The sequence below is a fragment of the Oryx dammah genome, unplaced genomic scaffold (assembly GCF_014754425.2).
Source record: "Oryx dammah isolate SB20612 unplaced genomic scaffold, SCBI_Odam_1.1 HiC_scaffold_3, whole genome shotgun sequence".
NCBI classification, from domain to species: domain Eukaryota; kingdom Metazoa; phylum Chordata; class Mammalia; order Artiodactyla; family Bovidae; genus Oryx; species Oryx dammah.
The window spans coordinates 114,814,603-114,830,869 of NW_024070187.1; the positions used below are offsets into that span (position 1 = coordinate 114,814,603).

Sequence of the window (16,267 nt, forward strand, 5' to 3'; positions counted from 1 at the left end):
AACGCCCGTGGGAGTGGCTGGCAGAGGGCAGTGGGCCTCAGGCCCATTCACGGTCCTGCTGGCCCTGAGGCCCCAGGCATCCCGAGCTTTCCACCCAAGTGAACAGGCAGCCACAGAAATGGCCTGGGGGGGTGCAGGGGGTGGGCTCCCGCAGGTGCCCTCCTGGAGGCTGCCACCCCTCAGGACCTGCTCCGGACCGCACAGCCCCTCCTGCAGGGAGGAGAGGCTGCCTGGGGCTCAGAAGGTTCCAGAGGCCCAGACTATGAACGGGCAAGGACACTTTGTCTCGACTAACAGCTCACATCCAGCAGCGACCACATGCCGGACCGTGAAGAGCAGAAACCAGATTGCCCAGGGCTGAAAAGGGCGCATTTGCAGCAAGGAGGCGTAGGGGCTGGGGTCTACGTGGGGCCGGGGGCGGCGGGGGCTTACCTTGCACGCCTTGTGGGTGGGCTGGGCCTGCACGACATCTCGGAAGACCTGAAAGCCGAGGTCCTCCAGCTGGAACATGGCCAAGTAGCAGAGCACTGGGGCGAGACAGGGCATGGGCGTGGGGAGCAGGACGCCAGGGGCCCCGCCACGGGCGTTTGATCCCGGGACAGGCACCTGGGGCCTCAGCCCGACAGCGGCAGCCAACAGAGCCAAGGGCGCCTGCCTCCATCAGGCTGTGTGGCCAGAGGCGCCCACTCCATCAGGCCCGTGAAAATGACAGCCTGATACAACAGCACAAGCGATGGGGGCGGGGGGCGGGGAATGGTTCCAGGGCTTCAAGCACTCACAGGTTGTAGTAGCTCATTGGATACATTTCTAGAAATTCCAAAACTTCTGGGGTAAAAGTAAGACCATCTTGCATTTCAGGTTGTGAATTCTGAGACTGGAAGCCGCTGGACTAGGGAGCGGGGGGCCAGCAGCCCGGCTCTGGCCCCGGCATCGGGCTCCCCCCACATCTGTCTCTGAGCTCCCTGCAGTCCCGACCCCTCCCTCCCAGGCAGGGCCATCGAGGCCCAGGGGCGGGACCACCTTCCCCGCTCTGACACTGGCCACTCTGCCCATGTTGTCACCACACCCCATAAAGGCAGCACTGCACAGCACATGGGGTCTTAGTTCCCTGACCAGGAATCCAACCCACGGCCCCCTTCACTGGCAGCTGCCAGGGAAGTCCCCAACCGCCTCCTGCTACTGAATCCCCTCTGGGAGCGTCCAGAGCACAGCCAGAACGCTGTCTCTGCACGTTGTCCTCAGGCTGTGGGGCCAGGAGCTCAGCTGATGATGAAGACCCGTCCTGTCACCAGACTGGCCTCCAGGGCCACCTCTCCCAGCCAGGCCCGCCCTCCCTCTGAGGCCTGCCGAGGCCTGCCTCCTGGGGCCTGGCGGTCAGCACGCCCAGAGTCTGTCTCCATGTCAGTGAGAAGGGAAACACAGCCCACTGGCCGCCCGTGCTCCGGCATCCAGGAGGGTCCAGGGAGGGAAGGGAGGCTGAGGACCTCGGAGGCCTGCTGGGGGAGGGTCTCGGTCACTATCGAGGGTCTGCGGGGGTCTGGCCCGCACCTACCCTCAAAGAGGCTGTAGTCGGCCCGCGGGCAGAGCCGGCCGTCCCGCACGTAGAAGGCGTCCACCACGATGGTCAGCAGCTTGCGGTACTCCAGGCACCCGGACAGGATCTCCATGATGAATGCCTGCTTCTGGGGGCTCAGCGTCTGGAGGAGAAACAGCCGGGGGAGGGGGCAGCCGCCTCCAGACGTGGGGGCCCCAGAGCCCTACAGTGGGGAGCACCCTGGCCAACCCTCTGACCCCGCAGGTCCTCCCCCAGGAGTTGGTCCCAGGGCGGAGACCATGAGGGGAGCAGAGACAGATAAACACAGAAAACGACCCCAAAGGAAAAGCCCTGTGTGTGAGGAGTCAGATTCCCAGGACCGGAAGTAGAAAGGTGTGTGTGGGGTGACGGGGGGGATGGAGAGAGGGTGGAAGCTGTCATTTGACGCAGCGTTGCCGTTTGCGAAGGTAAGAAGGTTGTGGAGACAGACGGGGTGATATTCACACGCGAACATACTTAACCCCACTGAATTGTATTGCATCACACGCCTAAGAATGGCTAAGACGGTGAATTCTATGTCATGTATCAAGCTCCTATGAAGGTTTTCAAATGAATGATTTTAAAACTTACCCCCCCACACAAAAAATAAATCAAACAAACAAACAAACACAAAAACCAAGCAAGGAAAATCTCTGGCAGAGGGAATTAGTGTCAGTGGAGACTGACTCTTCTCCGTTTACTCTGAAACACCTTGGGATTTGTGACCTGTGTGTGTCATGGTTTATGTATTCAAAAAACTAAGTTTCGACAATAAGAAAAAAAGAATATCTATCTACTGTGGCCAGTAGGGCTTGCCAGGTGGAGTAGTGGTGAAGAGCACATCACGCAGGCATAAGGGACGCCAGTACATTCCCTGGGTCGGGAAGATACCCTAGAGGAGGCAACCGCAACCCGCTCCCATATTCTTGCCTGGAGAATCCCAGGGACAGAGAAGCCTGGCGGCCTGCAGCCCATGGGATCGCAAAAGAATCAGACACGACTGAAGCGACTTAGCACTCACTGTTGCCGACACAGCAGTGAGCCTGGGTCGTGGGGTGGGGACGGGGCTGGGGTGTCTTTCCTGAAAGCAATTTGGAAATATGTTTCAAGGGTCTTGTATTTCCCACACACTTTAACCCAGGAACCACACTTCTGGGACTCTAAGGAAACCAGACAAAAGGCGGGAAACATCCACATACGAGATGCTCAGGGCAACAGCACGTGCAGTGGCGAAAATGTTAACAGCCTGAATGTCAACACAGGGAGTCAGATACAAGCTTTCCACGCTGTGGGCGAGTGGGATGCAGCCGCTGCCATGATGCTCCTGGAAGACTTAGAGTGAGATGGCAAAATGCTTAATGCCACATCAAACTGAAAACGTAGACTAGGATCCCAGCAGACGTTCACTTCAGTTCAGTCGCTCAGTTGTGTCTGACTCTTTGCGACCCAATGGACTGCAGCACAACAGGCCTCCCTGTCCATCACCAACTTCTGGAGCTTGCTCAAACTCATGTCCATCGAGTCGGTGATGCCATTCAACCATCTCATCCTCTGTCGTCCCCTTTTCCTCCCGCCTGCCTTTAATCTTCCCAGCATCAGGGTCTTGTCTAGCGAGTCTGTTCTTCGCATCAGGTGGCCAAAGTATTAGAGCTTCAGCTTTGGCATCAGTCCTTCCAGTCAGGACAGATTTCCTTTAGGATGGACTGGTTGGATCTCCTTGCTGTTCAAGGGGCTCTCAAGAGATGTAAAACACATCAAAATAATAATAAACTCTTGTTAGCAACATCACTCCCCTCCACTTCCTCACTTTTGGACAATATTTTATCTAAAAAAAAAAAAGAAAAACACTTCTTGGGCGGTGCTGGGCCGCTTTGCCTGGGCTTTCCCTACTTGCGGTGAGCCGGGGCTACTCTTTACTGCGGTGCCGACGTTTTGTCGCGGAGGCTTCTGTTGCTGCAGAGCACGGGCTCTGGGGCACCCGGGCTTCAGGTTGTGGCTCGAGGGCTCTAGAGCACAGGCTTACCTGTCCCTTGGCATGTGGGATTTTCCTGGACCAGGGGTCAAACGATGTCACCTGCATTAGCAGGCGGACTCTTACTATGCCACCAGGAATGTCCTGAAGTTTTATTGTCAATGAGATTTTCATACGTTTACTGGACATATACTTGTATTTCTCTTCTGTAAGTTATCAATTTATATTCTTGGCTAACTTTTTCTATTGGGATATTATTTTTCCCAATCGTCTATAGATTGAGGGAATCAACATGTCCATTACGTGTGATAGCTATTTGCTATAAGCTTGTAGTTTGCCTTTTAACTTTGTGCAAACTATTTTTTTTTGACATATGGATCATATAACTTTTGCTTTGTTTTGGGGTCAAATCTGCCTTTTCCTCTGTGACTTCCTCCCTTGTTTTTATGCTAAGAGAACACCTGAGTAATGAGCCCATCCGAGGGGTCCGAGATGAGCTTGGACTTCAGGGAGCCCCAGCCCCCACGCGTGTGAGTGGGGTGTTTGTTCTTACTCCCTTCTCGGCCTCCGCACCCCGGGGGCTGGAGGCCTGAGAGCCACCCTCTCCAGCCGCCCCGCCTGGGGTCCGGGGGTCCTGGCTGGAGTCAGGTTCGGCTGGCAGCAGTGATGGGCGGCAGTGGGGGGGCGTCCCCCTCCTGCCTTGGCAGGGGCGCTCCGACACTGACTCTGCCCCCTCCGGTGCCCAGAGCTCCCAGCTGATGGGGCAACAGCACCCTCCCCCGACCTCCGACCTCCGCTCACAGGCTCCTCCGCGACTTCTCGGTTATCTGCACTCGCCTCTGGGTGACCGTCAAGACTGACGCAAGCAGATTGTGACTGTGGGTGGGAGGGCCCACTCCCGTCTCAGTAAGCACTACGCCCTGTTTCCCCGCGATCCCCAGCATCCGGTCACCGCCTTCGGGCACTCCTCAGTGGCCGCCCAGCAAGTCTGCAAAGGAACGGCCGCGTTGCCCCTGTGCTTGCTGGAACCCTCTAGGAAAAACGTCCTTCCGCTGCCCCGCCTCCATGAGTCCCCGCCCACCCGGCTGCACTCCCCGGCGCGGGCGACCCTCCAATCAGAGGGACCTCGCCTCAAGACCGGCTGTCCCCTCCGCCTGCAGCGCTCTGCCCTGCACGCTTGCTCCCCATGCCCATCAGGCCTTGGCTCAGATGCCATCCGACCCGGGAGGCACCTCAGCCACCCCCCAGGGTCACCCGTGGCCCCTCCCGGCTCCTGAGGGAGAGGGTGGGCCGCCCTGCCTCCGTGGGGGGCCGCGGGCAGGTGGGCACAGGGCGGGGCTACCCCCCTCGCAGCACAGCCAGGAGGGGAGGGGCGGCCTCGCTCAGGTCAGCCCCGGCCTCGGGAGCCAGGACCCTGGACCCTGCCTCCTATTCCGTCTCAGGCTCCCCTGACCCGCTGGCTGTGCCCACACAGAGGGCACGAGCCCCAGCCGGGCGCCAGGCACCCTCCTCTAACTCCCCGCCTTTGTCAAGGGAAGCCCGGAGCGGTGAGTCAGCAGGGCTCGCTCGAGGGACGCCCTGAGTCAGCGCTCCCTGAGCTGAGGCCTCCTGGCTCAGACCGAGGAACTCCACTCTGCCTCCCCTCACATGCCTGGATTTGGGGCCGTGAGCGTGTATAATACGTCAGAGCCTGGAGCCCCCGGCTACAGGCCCTCGGCTGTCTGCCCCCGGGAGGAGCCAGGCAGCGCAGGACCGTCTGGCCCGCATGCCAGGCCCTCACCCCCGCAATGTCGAGCCGGGGGGCGGTGGTGGAGAGGAGGCTGAGGTCCACACAGGTGACATGGATACTGAGCCCTAGACTGGTCCTCCTGGCTGGGCCAGCGGAGCAGGCAGGGCAAGGTCCAGACCCTCCGGAGGAGCAGTCCTAGAGTCAGACACCCCTAACTCTGGGCCAGCCTTGGTCACTGAGGCCAGAGGGCTACCCGCCCCTAAGGGGCCTCTGAGCTCCGGGTACAGTCTAGGGCCTTGGTCCAGTTCAGGGCTCCTGGGTCTGGGGATCCGGGCAGGCAGGGGCCCTGAAGGCAGGGGGAACAGAGACCCACAAGCCTGCCGCTGGCTCGACACGTCCGGCAGCGCCTCTGACAGCGGGTGCTTGGGTTCATGGTGGGAGCCCCAGGGTCGGTGCAGAGCTGCAGCGGGCTCCGGGGCCGGGAGGGGACCGGGATGCTGATTGTACTACAACCCAGGGTTTGTAACTCATGTCACCAAGACCCAGGGGCTCCTGCTAATCGGTGACACAAAGACATAAGTTGGTTAGAAGAGGAGGCAAAGGAACCAAGGCTGCCAGACGCACACACAAGCCCTTCTCCCTTCCTTCCTGCTGGACAGGAGAAAACTGTCTCGACTTCTCCCGGCCCCTTGCTGATGTGGCTTGTGGCTCCAATGAGATCCGATGGCAAATTGCTAGGTGTGGCCTCCAAGAAACTTCCTTGAGCATCAAGCAGATTCAGCTGGCACCTGCCTTTCACTGTTTGCCCTTCTCCTCTCCTCTCTGGGACCTGGGTACAATGCTGGAGCAAGGCAGCCACTTTGTGACTACAAGACAAGGGGCACATTCTGCGGATGGATGAGCAGAGACGAAGGAGAATGAGGTCCTAACGGTGCCACAGCGGTGCTGGTAGCCACCCTAGGCCGCCTGTCCGCCGAATGCTTCTCACGTGAGCAGACACCTCTGATAGCTTTCCTGCGGTTGCTGCTGCCAAACACCATTTCCTAAGAGACACGGGTCTGAGCAGGAAGGCCAGAACAAGAAATACTCGTGAAAATATAACAAGAGAAATGCTGATTGTAACTACACCAACTGCCTGTCCCCACCTGTTTCGTTTGTGAGCACATCACACAAGCAGAGAGTGTCAGTAAAGAGATCTCTGTGTCAGGTCAGTTGGCAAGATCTCTTGAAGTCACAAGGGCCAGCACTCTCTCTCAAGTGTTTTCTAGAACTTGACTCTGGGTGTGCCTGCCCAGGTGCAGAGGGACAGGGTGGTTAGGAACCGTAACAGACTGGAAACAACAATGATCCCACCCACAGGGCATGGTTATAATGGTTCTGACACAGTCAGTGAAAAGGATGCTCATGGCTTCACAACAAGAACAGGGAGCGATCCCCGCGACCCCTTGTTAAGTGGGGAAAGAGAAGGGCAGGACTGTGTTTAATGTATTACCATCTTGCAAAAGACTTTAAAAATTCTATATATTTATTGACAGCTTTCACATGTAAAGGTTATAGTTTAAACAAAAATGTTTTCAGATCTATTATATTACCTATGTGAGACAGGTCTGGACCGTCTCTCCGGATGGAGGTCACTGGTCTCACCCTAGGGATACCCACACTGCATACCATATTGAGCGTTTGGGTTTGGGATCTTTGATCCAAAGTACATTGGGTATTTTTTAAGATATCCATTAAAACAATAACCCTGTCCCAAGCCCAGGTCTCCTCTCATGCTGTGGACCAGAAAGTGAACCAAGGCTCCCTGGGGCTGGCCCCCGCATCACACCTCTTTCCCCCCTGGACCTGGGCTGTGTTTCCAGGCTCCGCCCACCCCTGCCTTCCCCCAGCCTTGCACAAGCCTCTTCCCATCCCCCTCGCTTTCCCCCTGGTTGGGGGACTGGCCTTTCCCCACCCCGGGCTGTCTGATTAGGCCCCTCTCCTGCCGGCCCTTTCATTTCCCTGCTCAGAACTCAAGGCATCTGGAGAGGCTGTTCCCCACGCCTCAGCCCCACCTCGGGCCGGTGGTGCTGCCGGAGAACTTTCTCTCGATGGCAGATGGATCCCTTTCAGATCTGAGACCGAATCTTCTCCCACTGACATATGTTCTCTGTGCAGGAATGCCATCGGGACTGTGTGCTGGGGGGCTGCTCCGTGTGTGTGCGTGTGTGTGTCAGGGGAAGGATCCCCAGGCTTCTGTCTGCAGAGGGAGAGTCCCCACACCCTGCCCCACTCCACTAACCACCTATCTGCAAAGAACGGGGTCTCCAAATAAGGTCACTCTCATACGGATTCCCTGGTGGCTCAGATGGTAAAGAGTCTGCCTGCAATGTGGGAGACGTGCGTTCGGTCCCTGGCTTGGGAAGGTCCCCTGGAGAGGGACATGGCAACCGACTCCAGTGTTCTCGCCTGGAGAATCCCATGGAGGGAGGAGAGTGGTGGGCTACAATCTGTGGGGTCGCAAAGGTGGGACCACAGCAGTGTCCTGACCCAGCTGGAAATAAAGGCTTCCTCTCCAAACTGGGTCAGACTCCAGTGCCCCCTGCCCTGGGCCCAGGATGGCTCCCTGAGAAGGTGTGAGAAGACCAGTGGCCTGGAGAAGAAGCTGCCTCTCGGCCCAGCGAGAGTATCTGCACCCGTGGCAGACTTCGGGGGCTGCTGGGCTGGGGTGGAGAGGGCGCGGTGCCTCCCTCGGGTGGGCTTGTGCGTGTACTGCCATCATGCCATAGCCCACCGGGTGACAGCCGGGGCTCATTTCCTAAGCCATTGGGAAAGTGTTACTCACTCGGTGGCGTCCGACTCTTTGCGACCCACGTACTGTAGCGCGCCAGGCTCTTCTATCCGTGGGATTCTCCAGGCAAGAATGCTGGAGTGGGTAGCCATTCCCTTCTCCAGGGGATCTTCCCGACCCAGGGATTGAACCCGTGCCCCGTGCAGTGGAAGCATGGATCCTAACCACTGGACTGCCAGGGAAGTCCCATCCCAGGGTTATTTGTTGTGACAAACTCAATTTTCAGTAATGATTCTGAAATGATTCTGGAGAAAGAAAGGCATTAATGTTGTCGATTCTGCTGAGCAGTGAGGAAGGCCCTGCAGGCCTTGCAGTGGGTCAGGACACCCAGAGGTCTTGCTGGAAATGTGAGCGGTGCTGGGATCGCAGTAAAGAGGCCTTTCTTGTCTTCAGTAGCTGTGGGTGAGGGGAGGGAGGCAGGACAGACCGAGGGAGCAGCCAGAGGGGTGGCTGGCTCCAGGGACACGGCTTCGAGCTAGCTTCAACCAGCAAGGAGAAAGACCGCGGACGGGCCTGACCTTGGCTGTTTTCATCCTTTCCTCCAAACACTTCAGGTTTTGGGGGAGAGTTTGAGGGAGAGGAGGGGAGCAGAGGTGCGAGGAGGGGGGCACACCCCATGTCCTTAGGGACGGCAGGGCTCTAGCTGGCAGAGACACCCCTTTCTGAGCCACCCTGGGGAGCAGCGGTCCTGAGGTTTCCCTTAAGAGACAGGCTTTGGTGTCCAGGCCTCCTCCAGCCTCTGCGGGCACCGCCAGGGCCCTCCCCACCCCAGGTTTTCCAGTAGCGGCACCATAAGAGGGCTGATGAAGGCAGAGGGGAAGGTGGGTCTGTGGGCAACCCCAGGGCACGGCAGAGGCCACTCCATTGCGGGTGTGTGTGGCCCTTGCTAAGCCAGGGAGGGCTGCAGCTGGCGCTTAAAAGCAGACAGGGGCGGGGGGCGCAGCAGGCCGAGTGTCCCCCCAGAGCCCTTCTTTAGGAGCACGTGGCCTCCTCTGATGCCCCGTCCATGGGGCCTGTGCCCCGAAGTCCTGAAGGTGGCACCTGCATCATCGCCTGGCCCTATTCCTGGGCACTTGCCCTTGATGGACAGACCGACAGATGCGGGGTCAGGTCACAGGGTGGCCTCCGAGGTGCCAGAGGGACCAGACCCTGGTCCAGAGAGAGTTCAGCCCAGGGTCTCTTTGCACGAGCGTCAAGGGGGGCGGGGCACAGGACAGGGACCTCCAGGGCTTGGGGACAAGAGCCCAGGCGCTCCTTCTGGTGTGGCCCCACTGCCGGCCACACAGCCCCGCCCTGGGGGGGAAGATGCCCCCCCGGCAGGGTGGGCTGGGGAGACGCCTGTGAGGCAGGCACACAGCCACCTTCAGGGAGGACGGCTGACCCTGCAGACTCCTGGGTTACCGGCCACGTTCCTGGGTCGCGGCAGCAGCCTTTGGCCCGCTGGGAATCTCGCCTCAGGCCTCTCCACGTGAAGGACGGGATGAGGCTGAAAAGCTCCCGCCACGGCCCCCCCGAGCCTCGAGCCCCCACGTGGACCCTACCTGCAGGGAGGCGGCTGCAGCCTCCAGGAACTGCTCGGGACTGTCCTTCTCAGGCTGAAATCGGTCCAGGTGCTTCATCGCTATTTCAATGCACTTCCCATGGTAGGCCATCTTCCCGTGCGGGACCCTAAGAGCAAACCGGACAGGTCACGCCCTCCATGCGCCCTGGGCCACTGGCCCGGCAGGCGGTGACGGGCCCTCACCGAGCCCACCGAGGGTCCACCGGGGAGCCTCACGTGGCGAGGAGTGCCGGACCAAAGTGGGGACCCCGGTGGGCATAAGCCCAGGCCCACCTCCTGGAGAGCGTCCCTGCAGGCCTCGGGGAGCCCGCCCCTGGCTCCCGCTCGCCCACAGCCCCTGCAGCCTTCTCTGCCCACGGAGGGAGGGTCCCAGCATGACCCCTGAGGGAGACCCAGCCAGCATGGAGGCCCCTGAGTCCAACAGAGTATTCCTCAGCCCAGCTGGGGCGTGGTGACAGGTGACTCAGCAGTCCTGCTCAGAGGAGGGGGGCACCTCGTCACAGAAGTCTGGGGCAAGAAGAATCCTCAGGTCTCCACTTTAAAGGTGAGGTGACCAGCACCCTGGCTGGCGCTGAGACGGTGGGGGACAGGGAGGCCCGGCGTGCTGCCGTCCACGGGGTTGCAAAGAGTCGGACGTGACTGGGCTACTGAACAACAATGGCAACCAGCACCCAGGTAAGATGCCAGGCCTGAACATTCCAGAAAGGCAGCAGCTCCAGGAGAATGGCTCACTCAGAGCCCTTCTCTGGCAGACCCTGGAGAAGCTGCTTGGGGTGGGATGGGCCCCCAGGACCTGGCTCTAACAGGTGACCCCAGATTGTCCTCAGAGCAGGGCGGCCAACCCCCAGGAGCTCCCATCTCACCCCCGTGGCTCCATGCTGAGCAGCTTCTGGGTCACCACGCAGCTGGCTTCCCAGGCACCAGCTATCAGCAAGGCTGCTCCTCCCTCCACTAAGCTAGACTGGCTCCCGAGAGCAGCCCACAGCCCTAGGTCCCGCAGGTTGGAGACCGAGCAGAGAAACACCGGGGTTCCCCAGTGAGAGGCCAGCCGCAGTCAGTCACGGTCCTCTGGGTGAGACCCCCCCACCATCACTTTAAAGAGAGTGAAGGCCAAGTGCCACCAGACGCCGCAGAGAGCCTCTGACGCCAAACACGGAAACAGAAGCCCACCAAAAAGGACGTTCGAGAACAGTGGGAATAACCCAGAAACAAACAACTATGCCAGCTCGGAGAGGGAGAGATGCGGTGTTCACAAAGCAAATGAGGAGAAGAAAGTTCTTAGAAATTAAAGTGTGATAGCAGAGCGGGAGACGTAAATAGGAGAGGCGAAGACAGTGGAGAAGAGAGAGCAGAGAGCAGAAGAACAGGATGATGTCAAAAGTGGGGGAAAAAACCACCGAGAAATCAAGACACTTCCAAGAGACCCACTGTGCATTCCAGCTGACAGGGGTTTCCGAGAGACAGGAGAGACGTAACACAAGAGAGTGTCCCAGCATTGCCGGACGGGGGCCCTGGAGGCAGGTGGTGAAGGGACGGACAGGGCTGGGTGAGGGCAGCCCCAGGTCCCCCGACAGTAACTCTGGGCACCAGGCCCCAGGGAACCCCTCTCCAGCCCCGAAGGATGATGGCTCCAGAGGCAGGGATGGGTCCTGGTGGTGCTGGCAGCTACCTCCCCGGTACCCATGGGAGATGGACAGAGAGGCCCTGCCCCCCAGCCTGGGGAGTGTGCCCAGAAAGGGGCAGGCATGGCACTGGAAAGCCGGAGGTTTTTCCAGGAAGGTGAGAGCAGGGGGCAGGCTAAGGGCCCCCTCCCTGAGCAGTTTTTCGGACGCTTTGACCCCTACCCTCACCAGGAGAGGGAGCGCAGAGCTGAGCTGCCAGGGGTCTGCACACCTGGGCCCTGCGCCACCCCACATGGAGGCCTGACTGGGCCGTTCGGCTCCTGGGGCCCGCTTTGAAGCCTGGCCACTGCCGTGCGTGGACACAGAAGCTGGCTGGAGCCCATCCCAAATGGGGCTGGAGGAAAGGCCTTGCGGGCCTTGGAAACACGCTGGAACTGGCCTGCAGCCCTGGGCCTGGGGGAGGGCCCGCTCGACCTGGAGACCACGTCTCAGGAGGGTCGGTGGATCCGGAGACTGGTCTACCACAGCCAGGGCCAGCCGCATGAGCAAAGGCCACGACCCACGAAGGCTCGGGGGCTGCCTGGGAGCCCCTGTCTCCACACTGATCCTTGCAGCCAAGTGCTCTAAGCTGCCAGCACCACCGACCCGTCACCGCCTCGGGGCAGGGGGGGGGAGGTCTGGGAGGGGCAGCCTCCGGTCCGCGGAGTCTCCTTCCACCCCAGCCATCACTAGCACCCCCGAGTTCTCAGCTGCTGCGGGACCTGGCAGAGCCTCCTCAGCGTGCCCCCCTCCTTAGGCTGGGGTCACAGTCCCTGGACTCTTTTCTGTCCTCGCCCTGGCCCTGCCGGCTTGGACTTCTCACTGGCTCAGAAGCCCCATCACATGTCTCTCCAGAAGCTCGAACTTTCTCCTCTCCCTGGTGAGCTCCTAGGCACCCCTCAGCACTCCACTCACATATCCCCACCCGTGGTAAAGATGTACGCAAGGATCGACCGTGCTAAACGGTTCTTGGGTTTCAATCTGCTGTTTTAATCACAACAAGAGTTGTGATCCAGAGACAGACCTGTTCAAAGACCACGATGCTTTTTAAGCCTCGGCTTCCACAGGTTCTAGAATTCACAGAGCTCAGCTCTACTGTCTCATTCAACTGGACAGTAATAGACGCCTCAGTGGCACTCATGAGGCAGGTTACCGTGGAAGAGAGCCACCTGGGCTCAGGGAGGAGGGTCAGCCTCTTCATCCCCGAGGAGCGTTTCCTGCCTGTGGAACCCACTGAGGCCCAGGCTGGGGTCTAAAGTCCTTGACCACACACTCCACCAGATCCCGGAACTGCATGGCACCATGGCAACATGATGAAGGAAATAACAGTCAGCTCCAGGGCTCACAGGGAAGTCCTGAACCTGGGCAAAAAGTCTATTTTTATGAAAGCAATGTCAAATATCAGTTTTTCTCCTTCCCCTGCACTGCGGTCACATTGGGGTGCTGCCCTGGGACACGCTCAGCCTGGAGGGACTGGGTAAAGGGATCCCTGCTGTGCCTGATGTGGGCACTGAGAGAGCACGTGTGGATGTGTGCGTGTGCGTGTGTGCGTGTATGTTTGTGTGGTGTGTGGGTGCATGTGTATGTATTTGTATATATGTATGTGGGTGGGTGTGCGTGTGTGTGGGTGTGTATGTGTGTGTGTGTGGGTGTGTATGTGTGTGGGTGTGCGTGTGTGTGGGTGTATACATGCATGCGTATGCATATGTATATGTATATACGTGTGTGTGTGTTTAACAGCACCTGGGCAGGAGGGCTTTCCTCCCCTCCCCTCTCCTACTGTCCTGGAGCTGGAACATTCTGAAAACAGGATGACCTGAGGTGATGATACACGTCAAGGAGGAGCAGGAGAGCCGTCCAAGGCCTCCCCGTCCAGAGAGACCTGGGTGGAAGCAGTGAAGGGAGGGGCAGGGTGGAGGAGACAGAGAAGAGGCTCCTGGGGTGGGGAATGGGCACCCCACCCCTGCCACAGAGGCTGCCTGTAAAGGTGGACACTGGAAGAGGCACTTGCGTTCTGCATTCCAACTGAAGTTAGCCAAAATAGTCACAACTTTGGGTAGGAAATAGGTTTTGAGGTTCATCCAATTCCAATGCGTGCTTTTAGCACCTCAGCTTTATTTTAATGGTGTAAAACCATACATGTGGGTAAGTGACAGTTAATTCCCAAGCTTATTGTTTTTTTTAAGATTGATTTTAATTCCAGTAATCAGGCCGTGACTGTCTCATTTTTAAGGGAACTTTAAAGGTGGGCTGGACCAAGTCTTTTCTTATCAAATCCTTTACAGACAGAAATGAGATTACATGAGGAGATTTAAATTCCATAATCCCATCAGACACACACTCGTTCAACACTCTCAGTCACTAGAGAGGCTTAATTGACATAGATCCCAAATGTGTGCTAATTGAAATATATTCTTTTCCTGCCTTTAAATTCTGATTAAAGCCAGTCTCCTAAGGATTTCTGCTAAGTCATGCTCAGCTGGCTTTGTTTAAAGTACAGACCCATGTGGCAGGTTTTGTTGGTTGCTTTTCAATTTTCTCTATTCCTTCCTACCTGAGTACAAAACTCTGATTTTTAGTTGGGTCCATTGCTGCCTAACTGAAAGAGGACATTTCTTAGCCTTCCTGGCGTCTGGATATGGCAAGAAGTGGAAGCATCTTGGAGACTTCCAGAAAGTCTCCTTGTAAAAGATGGGCATACACTTCCTTTCTTTTCCATCTTGCTGCCTGGACTCAGGAGGTGATGGCAGGAACTTAGGAAGCAATTCTGGGCAATGAGGAAACATGCAAAGATGGCAGAAGAGCAAGTTAGAGGAACCCAGATCTCCCTGATGACTTTTGAGGGTGTCATATCTCCCATGATTTCCTCCCCATGGTCCTATTTTTTGGAAACATTAATAACCTTGTCTGGGTCACTATGACGTTTTGCATAAAGCTGAACCTAATCCTAACTATTGGGCTTCCCTGGTGGCTCATGGTAAAGAATCTACCTGCCAATGCAGGAGACTCGGGTTCGATCCCCAGGGAAGAGCACCTGGACGAGGAAATGACAACCCACTCCAGTATCCTTGCCTGGATAATCCCAAGGACAGAGGAGCTTGGCGGGCTACAGTCCGTGGGGTCACAAAGAGTCAGACACGACTGAGCGGCTAAGCGACACTAGAACTTAACAAGTTCTCAGATTTTTTTTTTTTTATTGTTTTTATGGATGCAAATTAGGGCACGTTTGGGGGAAGTAGTGAATACGGGAGAATATCTTAAAAAGTATCTCTTGTTGAGATGATTAAAAAAAAAAAAAGCACTGTTAACTTCAATCAAGGAGTTGGGAAGGAGAGGAGGTTAGCGAAAGCAAGACGGGAAGCAAGAAAGAGCTAGCCTGCAGATCTAGGGAAGTGCAGGTGGGAGGTGCCGGTGCTGAGCGGACGCGCTTTGCCCCACTTTCATGCTGCCCTACTCCGCGTACCTGTTAGGCCCCGCCGGTGCTTTGGAACCTCCCTTTTTCGCCACCGACCCCCGCACAGCGGTTGCCAGGGTCGGCGGACGCGAGGGGGCTCGGGAACAGCAGTGGGTCCCGCCCCCTGCACTTGTGCTCTGCCTGGACCTCTCTGCAACCCCTTGGGCAGGAGCGGTGCTGGGATGCAGTTGGACCTTCGTCACCTAGCAACCGCTGCACGCTTCGGGGCCGTGGGCGGGAAGACTACAACCCCCAGAATACACAGCGCCCGCGGCGCGGCAGAGGTCGCCCCATTCAAGGGCCCCGCCTCCTCGCAATGCCCATCGGGACTTGTAGTTCTCGGCGCCGCAGGACGCGCCGGGTCGCCGGCGAGGGAGCGCGCCTCGGGCGGGGCGCGGCGGGGCGCGGCGCGGCGCGCGGATTGGGCAGCCTCCGCGGCTCTCGGCGGGGCCGGGGGCTAGCAGCGCGTCGGCGCATGTGTGGCGCGAGCGGCGGTGGCCGGTGGAGGCGCGGGGTGTCAGTGAGTGGGGAGGCACCGGCGCCCCAGTGCCTGGTCCGTCCGCGCGTCTGTCCGCGGGTCCGCGCCGCGGGCCGCTCTCCGAGCATCTTCCGGCTGCGCACCTGCCCCGCGCACCTGCCGCCCGCCCGCCCGGCCTCCCCGGGTCCGCGCGGGACCCCGGCCCGGCCCGGCCCCGCGTCCGCCCCGCGCCGCACCCGGGGCCAGGCGCAGCGCTGCGGAGGTAAGGGCCGCTGAGGTCGGGCTGGGCCGGGCCGGGCCGGGCCGGCGCGGCGATGATGAACAGGTTCCGAAAGTGGCTGTACAAACCCAAGGTGAGCGCTGCCAGGCAGACCCTCTTCCCGGTCGGGACCGGCTTCTCCGCGGTGCCGCCGACACCTCTCCGGCTACTCGGCGACTTGCAAACACGGTCGCCCTCCCCGCCCCCCGACTTGAGCGGGTCCCCCCCACCCGACCTCGCCTGGTGCAAACCCCTCCTGCTCTTACCCTCGAACCCGGGTGCACTCGCTGCCGCGCCTGCCGGCTGCCAGTACCGGCCCCTCGCGCTTCCCAGTCGGGTCCTGCGTGTGCCCATCTCGCACCTCGTGGTGGCCGGCACGCAGCCCGAACAGACCCCCCCTCCTACTTCTGGGTTCCGGAAAGACCTCTCCAGCCCCCCTCGCTGCAGCGGCGATGACTCCTGCGTTCCTCTTCTGCGCCCCCTCCCCGTTATCCTGGACCCGGAATGTACCTCCCCCCCGCCCCCCCCCCCCCCCCCCCCGCCCCCCCGCAATCAGAAACGGACCCTCTCTGCGTTTCCTGCCGGTTCTAGAGCGGGCCCTCATATCTGTCTCTTTCCCGGGGCCCGGAAGGACCCCTCCTTGACTGTGTCCGGAGCGGGTCCCCATCCCACTTCCCGAACCAGGACCGATCCGCGCCTGACCCACTTGGCGTGCGTATCCTTGTCCCGTGCCCACCCGCGTGCCCTGAA

The 16,267-nt window shown here is 59.1% G+C and overlaps 1 protein-coding gene across 1 annotated transcript in view; it reads right to left on the bottom strand.

Annotated features, from left to right (window-relative positions):
- Window positions 1-14,863, bottom strand: part of CFAP99 (cilia and flagella associated protein 99) — a 39,523-nt gene extending 24,660 nt beyond the window's left edge. Inside the window, exons 1-4 of the mRNA XM_040237343.1 lie at window positions 14,790-14,863; window positions 9,646-9,772; window positions 1,553-1,697; window positions 433-527 (exon numbers count right to left, since the gene is read on the bottom strand). Of these exons, the coding sequence (XP_040093277.1) occupies window positions 433-527; window positions 1,553-1,697; window positions 9,646-9,756 (351 nt within the window). The 5' untranslated portion in view covers window positions 9,757-9,772; window positions 14,790-14,863. The remainder of the gene's footprint in view (window positions 1-432; window positions 528-1,552; window positions 1,698-9,645; window positions 9,773-14,789) is intronic.
- Window positions 14,864-16,267: the final 1,404 nt, after the last annotated feature.